The sequence below is a fragment of the Corvus brachyrhynchos genome, unplaced genomic scaffold, assembly GCF_000691975.1.
Source record: "Corvus brachyrhynchos isolate BGI_N302 unplaced genomic scaffold, ASM69197v1 scaffold150, whole genome shotgun sequence".
Taxonomy (NCBI): domain Eukaryota; kingdom Metazoa; phylum Chordata; class Aves; order Passeriformes; family Corvidae; genus Corvus; species Corvus brachyrhynchos.
This window is the reverse complement of record NW_008236162.1, coordinates 3009371-3017671: the sequence shown is the minus strand read 5'-3', so window position 1 is coordinate 3017671 and position 8301 is coordinate 3009371. Positions and strand designations below refer to the sequence as shown.

Genomic DNA, 8301 nt, shown 5'->3' with positions numbered 1-8301 from the left:
AGAAGCCGCGGGTGCTGCGGCGGGACGGCCGGACGCTCATCGGGTCCCTGCGCAGCATCGACCAGTTCGGTACGGCCGGCCGGGGCCTGCGGGCAGCTGGGCAGGGGGGGACGAGGGACCCGCGGTGTGTTTTTCGAGTGGGTTCGTGCTGTGGGTTAAACATCTGCCCGTGTGTCGCATCCCCCTGGACTTGGTGCTTCACGGAGGTTTCTCCCGCACCTGGGACCTTCCCCTCCCGCGATTGCATCCAGCGCTGATGCTCTGGCGTCGCTTTTTGAGCAGAAACAGCCCGGTGATGTTCATCCTCCTTGCCCAGAACTTGCAGCACCAGCATCGCCATCCTCTCCTCTGCTCGCGTCGGCACGGGGGGCTCGGGTGGGCTCAGCGCGGGGGTCTGAGCTCACTGCCTGCCCTGCCCGGGGGGAGCTGAGGGCAGGAGCTGCTGAGGTGCAGAGAGCTGGGGACAGCGTCGCCGCCTTCAGTGACCCGGCTCGGAGCACCCACCGAGTGATGGGACCAGCGCTGTCCCTGCTCTGGGGCTCTGCCTGGTGGGACGGGACACTGTTCAGCTGGAATTCACACTGGAACATCGCTGGTTTTCCGTCTCTCTCTTTGCTGCAGCGAACTTGGTGTTGCACCAGACTGTGGAGCGCATCCACGTGGGCAAGAAGTATGGGGACATCCCTCGGGGCATCTTCGTGGTGAGGGGCGAGAATGTGGTGCTGCTGGGGGAAATTGTAAGTGCACAGCTCCCGCTGCAGTCTGGGCCTGCGCCAGGGTGTTTGTGGTTTGTCTGCCTGTCTGCTGTGACAGGTGCCCTGCGGTCCGGGGATGCTGTGCAGAGCTGAACCAGTCGTTTCTCCTGCAGGATCTGGAGAAGGAGAGTGACACACCTCTGCAGCAGGTGTCCATCGAGGAGATCCTGGAGGAGCAGCGGGTGGAGCAGCAGGCCAAGCAGGAGTCAGAGAAGCTGAAGGTGCAGGCGCTGAAGGAGCGGGGCCTCTCCGTCCCGCGGGCGGACACGCTGGATGAGTACTGAAGCTGCTGCCCCTTTCCTGCAAGGAGCGAGGGCTGCTCCATGATCCGCCTGGGCAGGGACAGATTTCCCTGGAAAGGCGGGTTTTATTTTCAGATTGTATTTCTGTGGTGCTGGTAACTGTACACAAATCATGCCTTTAGTCTCCTTGTGGAGAAGGAGACGAGGAGGGCCCGGTGCACTGGGCGTGCAAGCGTTAGTGTTTGGGAGGCAAATCACTGCTCCTTGGGTTTGTTTGCTTTTTCCTCCTCACATGACTCTGGGTGAGAGTTTTCCTTGACGTGTAAATAAATCCTTGATCCTGACATCGATGGTTTTCCAGTATTCTGGTCCTTACAGTTCCCCTCTCTCAGGATGAGCACCCCTCAGGCCACCTCTTGTGCCCTCTGTGTGCTGTGCAGGGAGAGCTGGGACCCTTGGTCCTGCCACAGGCTGGGCTCACTCTGAGGGAATGCTGGAGCCTGTGGCAAGATCCTCTCTGGGCCGGGGAGCAGGACCTGGGTACCCCCTGTACCCCAACACAGACTACCTGTACCCCCCAGCCAGGCTGTGCCACTCCCCTGCAGCTGAACCCACTCTTTACCTGCTGATAAAGAGCTGCTGCAGCTGGGGCTCCACGGAGCCTGCACCTCCTCACCTCGGTGCTCAGAGGGAGCTGGTGCAGCCGTGTGTGTCAGGTTGGAGAGTTCTGTGCCCCCTGTGTGTCCTGGCACTTCCGTAGGGAGGAGAGTCCTTGGCATCAGGGCTGGCTTTGGGCAGATGCCAGGCTCCAGGAGCCTCCTGGGTGTGGGCAGGGAAGGGCAAAGCTTGGCAGGGACAATCCCTGCGGAACCTCAGGCCACTCTCCTGGGCAGTGGGGGAGTTCTCTGGGGGAAGAGTCCGTGCTGGGGGGACAGAGGACAAGCCCAGCTCTGCTTGCTGGGGCTGAGCACAGCTGTCCTGGAGAGCTGACAGCTGCTGTGGCCAGCACCGGCCCCCTCTCACTGGCCCAGGGACCACTTGCTTTGGGGGGAAATATTTCTGCCCCGTTGGGGTTGTGGGTGTTGTGGGTTTGGGGGTAGCAAAGGTTTAAATAAGAAAACACAATTTCTTGTTCTAACAAAATTTAATAAAAAGCATTTATGGAGCTGGCTCCTGTGGCTAGAAAATCTGTGGCAGGAGGGGATGGCTCTTCGGGGGTATTTTTGCTGTCCCTATTTGTTTGGGGGTGTTTTGGGTGAAGGGCGAGCAGGGCAGCAATGCCTGTGGTGGCTGGGGGGAGGCAAGGGGCTGCCCAGCCCCGGTGGTGGGGTCCCAGCCCTCCAGCCCGGGGCTTTGGGGGGTGTAAGGAGCTGGTGGAGGTCAAGACAGGGACCTATTCTTGCTGCACTTGAGCCCAATCTCACGGCGTCGGTGTGTGACCTCTGTGGGCACCGGGGGCTGTGGTTCGTCTGCGCTCTCCAAATAGCAACACGGGCAGCCTTGGGATGGGGGGGCCCCCCCCGGCCGTGCTGCAGCAGGAGGGACAGGGTCACCCCGACAGAGCCTCCCCTGCTCCTGTCACTGCAGTGGGAAACGGGGTGGAAGAGGGGAATGTTCTCGAAGGTGTCTCGGCTGGGCAGGGTGGGGGGCTCAGGGCAGCCTCGGGATTCTTGGGTCCCTCAGCCTTCAGGTCCTGGTGAATTTCCAGTGCCTTTGCTTAGCATCATTTTGGTTTTGTGCATTTTGCGCATTTGTGCATGTTGGTACTTCAAGCCCTGTTGTTTTTTAGGTGAAAAGCTGCAAATGGAGCTGTGTGGTGACTTTGTGCAGGGGCCTGGGGGGTGTCTCAGGGGGCTGTGGGGGCTGGGGTGTCCCAGTTAACCAGATCCCCATGAGGGTTCTGGGTGCCTTTTTGGGGTCTGTGTCCTGCTCTGGGGACTGGTCACCTGGAACATTTCCTCATGTGCTGTGGCACAGTGTGACTGTGCCTGTGCTCCCTCCTGAGGGGCACTGATGGGGGGGGTCGTGCCCCTCCAGCTCCCCCAGCCTGGAGGCTGAGGGGCAGCTCTGCGTGGGGTGTTTTGGTTCTTCTCACAAACAACTGTGTCCTTGTGCTGAGGCCTTGTGCTGGGAGCGGCTGCTCCGTCTGGGATAGCAGTCCTGGATGCCTCGCAGCCGGGGCTCTCCGGTCCCTGGAGCTGTGTCCCCCTCGCTGGCAGGGCAGGGGGGCTGTGGGGGCTGGGGGCAGTGCACAATATTGGGGTGTCTCTGGTGTCCCTGAGCACCCAGAGCTGTCAGTGCTCTGTGTGTGCTTGGCTGGAGCTCTGGGCTGGATGCTCCTGGCTGTGACTTGGGGATTTCAAACCCTCCTGGGTTTCCCTCCACACCTGAGAGGAGGTGGAAGCAGGTGGGTGAAGCCTGGAGATGGGGAGAGCTGTGGCATGACCTGGGAAACACACTTGAGGGAGCTCAGCTGCAAAAAGGATTTCCCAGTAAAGTTTCCCAGTTTTGGAAAGGGACAGTGCAGCTCCTGGCTTCCTCCTGGTCCCTGCAGCACCTCCAACTAATCCCACATTGCTGACCTGAGCAGGAGGTGTTTTCTGGCACACAATGGAGAATGGCAGCCCTGACGATGGAGAAGAACATCCTGGGGAGCAGCAGCACCATTCTGGATGGCAGGTGGGACCCAAATCATCTCGGGAAAGCTGGGGACAGGCAGGGGAAGACATAGGGCTCCCCGGGCCTGCTGCCGGCGCAGTGAGGGGGGGGCCTCCCCCCGGGCCAAGCTGTTGAAATAGGGGGGAGGAAGGTCAGGCTGCCTGCAGGAGGGTGCAGGGGCTGACGTCAAAGGAAGCAGCTGTAATTCACGGGTTCCTGGGAGTGCTGGGCTCCGGGCCGTAATTCATCCCAGAAATGTCATTTCAGCCTTGAGCGTTATCGCTGCTCCGCTGTGTCCCACTGCTCCCAGCCCTGGGGAGGATAACAGGGCCTGGGGAATAGGGGGGCTGCCTGGGGCTGCCCTCACTTCCAGTCCCAGGCTCAGCAGCTCAATGTATTTAATTTTCAGTATTCTATGGGCTGTCCTGGTTCTTGTGCAGTGTTTGCAGAGGCTCAGCCTGACTCATTACTCCACAATGGTTGTGCTGTGAGATGGTCTCATCCATCATTATCCCTTATTATCCATTATTATCCATTTTTACCCATCAAAGGTTGAACTCGATGACCTTGGAGGTCTTTTCCATCCTCAATGGTTGTGTGATCTGTGATTATCTGTTTTCTGTCACAGCTGATGACCCATGCCATGGGCCCCAGGTCCGTGTGCTGCGGGGCCTGTCCATGGCAAGGCACAGCAGGAACTGGTCAGGGGAGCTCTGCCTCCCTCCTGCCCCTCGGGGCTGCAGGTGGCCGGACCGTGGCCGGGCTGTCGCCGCTGCCCTGTCCCAGCACGCTCCCAGCCCCGTGCGCACGGCGCTGACCCGCAGCCCCGGCAGATGCGTGGGGAGCCGGCTCTGGCCTTGGCCCGCGGGGCCCAGCCTGGCGTGACGGCTCTTATCTCCCGGCTGACGGGGCAGAATCCTTCAGCCCCACGTACTTAAGGCCGTGCACGGCGGGGCCGGGGAGAGCAGCACTCGGCAGAGACGGACAGACACCGCGGCCCCCCCGCAGCCACACCGCGGCCACCACCGCAGCCAGCGCCCAGCCCACGGCTCCGACCCTGCGTGGAGATGCTGCCAGCCACGTCCCAGCTCTGCGCCGCCATCTCCTACCGCCACCTGCGCCACATGACCGGTGAGTCCGGCTCCCGGCCGGGGCAGCCCCTGCCCGGCTGGGCCTCGGGGATTCTCTCCCCGCTCTGTACCATGTTGGGGTTTGTGATTTACTGTCCCTGCAACCCTTTTTTGCCACCAGACCTGTCACCGGGGCCTGAGGGGCTGGCTCATGTCCCTGTGACCAGCTCTGGGTGACGTTCCCTCTGGCTGTGAGGGTTTTGTTCCTCTGTGATCCATTTCCATGCTCTTTCCTGGGCAACTGCACGATGCTCCTCAGTGTTTTTACTGCTGCGTGGCTTGGAGCTGGAGCCAAGCTCAGGATTGTTTAGGACAATCTCTGCCAGGGCAATGCAACAGCAACCAGCTACTCCTTGTCCCTGTAGGGGCTCCAAGATGGTGACAAGAAGGGACTTTTCCATGTTGTGTGTTTAAACTGGGGACAAGCCCACGGCAAGGCCCCAGCAGTGCGGTGCCAGCGGGTGACACGCTCTCTTCTCTCCCTCAGGTCTGAGGAGACAAGCTGCCGTGGCCATCAGCCAGGAGCTGAGCAGACTCGCCTGCCGCAGCCCAGGACCCAGCACCTGGATCCATCAGGTGCGCAGGAGAAGCTCCTTGCTCAGTAAGTGACACCTAAGGGGGGCTGTTCCTTCCTGCTGTGAGGAGACCGTCACAGGCTGGGGCTCCAGAGAGCAGCTGGGGAAAGATCTGCTTGAGGGTGGGCTGTGCTTCTGGCAGAGTGGGAACTGGGTTTAATCCCCATTCCCTGGGCACAGAGAAGGGCATTTGGTGTAGATAAAGCTCATCTGGCACAACGCTGTTCTTGCACTCAACCCTGCCTTTGTCTGGTGCTGGCAGGCTCAAGGCTGGAGGAGAAACCCTTCAGCGAGATGGAAATGTCTTACATCAAGCAAGGAGAGGAAGCCCTGCAGAAATCCCTCAGAATCCTCGAGGACCAGGACGACTGGAAGACAGAGACGGTGGCGGTGGGTGCTCTGCCCTGTGGTGCTGCCCTGCAGCCCTCCTGTGAGCAGCTCTGGTGGTAATTCTGCCATCCCCTCTCCAGGGTAATGGAGATAAAGTGCTGAGCAAGGTGCTGCCGGACGTGGGGAAGGTGTTCCGGCTGGAGGTGGTGGTGGCCCAGCCTCTGGACACGGTGTACAGAGAGCTGGTGGACAACATGGAGCAGATGGGAGACTGGAACCCCAACGTCAAAGAAGTCAGGGTAGGAAATGTGTGTCAGACATGTCACAGCCTGTGTTTTGTCCATTTTCCTGCTGCAGATGTAGAGGGGTTTTGCAGTATCTGTGTTGCTGCTGCAGCAGAGGCGAGTCTGGAGCAGCTTCTGTGTGACTAATTCTGCAGGAAAGGCGCTTTCCTGCAAGGAGCAGCCAGTTCTGCTGTAAATTGGGGCTGATCTGAAGAAATAGCCCCAAGGTACAAGGAAGCAGAGAAGCAGTAAGGGAATAGATTTTCACCCAGGAACTGAAAACTGTTCTGCACCTGGGGGCGAGCAAGTATTTGGAATTATTGTCACTGTAAATACCAAGATTTTGTCAGACCCCGTATCTGAACACCTGGTAACCAAAGGCAGCTTTCAGCTGTGCTTGCAGTAAACACTTCAAATGGATGTTTTAATTCTAAACTGCAGATTCTGGAGAAGATTGGGAAGGACACGGTGATCACCCATGAGAAGGCGGCCGCGACCCCCGGGAACATTGTTGGGCCCCGGGACTTCGTGAGCGTCCGGTGCTCCAAGAGACGCGGCTCCACCTGTGTCCTGGCCGGAATGTCCACGACCTACGGGCCGATGCCCGAGCAGGAGGGGTTCATCAGGTAACTCCTGCTCAGTCTGTTCACGGGCGTGCAGGGAGGGACATCCCCACAGGGCAGGAGGGAGTTACTGTGGGCTCAGAGTCGCTGGGTTTGTGTGGGCAGCAGGAGCTGCTGTGGGAACCCCAAATCCCAAAGTGTGTTTTTGAGGCTGAAAGTCCAAGGCTGGGTCTGACCTGGGCCTCTCTCCCATCCCAGGGCTGAGAACGGTCCCACCTGCATGGTCCTGCGCCCGCTGCCCGGCAGCCCCTCCCAGACCCGGCTCACCTGGCTGCTCAGCATCGACCTCAAGGTACCCAGGGCTGGGAGGGCTCTGGGGGGAGCCAGGGGCTGTGGGGGAGGCAGATTCTGCTCACAGGCCCTGTCTGCTCCTCTCCAGGGGTGGCTGCCCAAGACCATCATCAACCAGGTCCTGTCCCAGACACAGGTGGACTTCGCCAAACACCTCCGGCAGCGCCTGGCCCGGCCAGTGCCTGTGACCTGCTGACCACGACCTGCTGACCACCCAGTGCAGGGCTTTGTTCAGGGGCAAAGTAGGGAATCTTTTCGCTTCAATTAGCCAAGGCCTTTAATAGCAGACTCCACTAATTAATACATAGTTACAATCAATAAATATAAAGGTTTATTTGTTGAAGCTCATTGTGTAAGTGCAGGAACAAAAATTTAATTCCTGCAGTTGCTTAACTGAGCACATGCTGGCCCAGTCAGCCAACCCCACCCTCCCTAATTACTTTCAGTGAATAAATAAAGCTTTAATTAGTGCTGTCTACAGATAAAGGTCTCGGCTAATTAGTTATTAAGGAGACAGATGACTGAGAAGTTACATCCTCAGTGAGGGAAACATAGGCCTGACTGAATGTCAAATTTTACTCTCCCAAAATTCAAACACAGCACTTACTTAACCAACAATTTTGTTTCCTCTCCCCCTCAAAGCAGTTCTAATTTATTTTTTCCTGTACGAACACATAAGAAGTGTCAAATTATTTATTCACCCAAAGCTCTGCAATGATGATTATTAGCAGGAGGCCCCATGTAACTCCTGTGCACAGATCTTCAGCTCAAAAGATCTCCAAGTGTAGCTACTTTGAGTTTAAATGTCACTTGTAACAATTTACAAGACAAGAATAAAAAGAAGAGTTAAAGCCTTTATTTTTAAACTGGTTTCCAGTCTGTGGGGAAAAAAAATACAGTTTGGACAGAAGCCCAAATTTCAGTCTTACATGCAGCCGTCTTGTTCTGACAGAGCCGTCCTGGCTGGGAGCTGTTGGTCACCATCAGCCAAACACACCTGAGCTCAGGGGTCACTGTACCTACACCTGGCAGGTCCAGCTGCACCCTGACCTGTCACAGCCCAGGAGAAGGTTCTTCAACACCCCCTTCTCCAGCGAGTGACAGTCTAATGGTCCTGGGGGCTCCAAGAGAGGCCCCAAACTAGCACAAAACACCCCAGAACTGCCTCACAGTGGCAGGGGAGGGGGGTGTGAACACACACACAACCCCTGCCAGCCAGGGCTGCATCCGCCTCAGCCTGTTGGGTCCTTGGCTGATCACTGAGAGAGAGATGGATGTTCCTCTGCAGTAACTCCACGGTGTTGGGGGTTTATGGCTCCCAGGGCGGGCTCCTCCTGCCATCCACCTCTGTCTCCACGTGGTACAGGACATCGGCCAGCGTGTGGTCCACCACGGGCCCCCCGCCCATGTACC

General features: G+C 58.2%; 3 protein-coding genes across 4 annotated transcripts in view; 2 read left to right on the top strand and 1 right to left on the bottom strand.

The window, feature by feature from the left end:
• The window catches only part of LSM1 (LSM1 homolog, mRNA degradation associated), a 2153-nt gene extending 810 nt beyond the window's left edge, over positions 1–1343 (top strand). The window contains exons 2-4 of the mRNA XM_008633352.2: positions 3–69; positions 622–737; positions 869–1343. Coding sequence (XP_008631574.1) covers positions 3–69; positions 622–737; positions 869–1039 — 354 coding nt within the window. The 3' untranslated portion in view covers positions 1040–1343. The remainder of the gene's footprint in view (positions 1–2; positions 70–621; positions 738–868) is intronic.
• Positions 1344–4596: 3253 nt separating this feature from the next.
• On the top strand, positions 4597–7746 carry STAR (steroidogenic acute regulatory protein). Its single transcript, XM_008633341.2, has 7 exons — positions 4597–4786; positions 5273–5386; positions 5623–5750; positions 5831–5989; positions 6416–6600; positions 6796–6889; positions 6977–7746. Exons 1-7 carry the CDS (start codon positions 4723–4725, stop codon positions 7082–7084), a joined length of 852 nt encoding a protein of 283 aa, XP_008631563.1. The 5' UTR covers positions 4597–4722; the 3' UTR covers positions 7085–7746.
• Positions 7729–8301, bottom strand: part of ASH2L (ASH2 like histone lysine methyltransferase complex subunit) — a 7317-nt gene continuing 6744 nt past the window's right edge. For both annotated transcript variants that reach the window (XM_017731982.1, XM_017731989.1), the window contains one exon: positions 7729–8299. In XM_017731982.1, the coding sequence (XP_017587471.1) occupies positions 8198–8299 (102 nt within the window). In that variant the 3' untranslated portion in view covers positions 7729–8197. The remainder of the gene's footprint in view (positions 8300–8301) is intronic.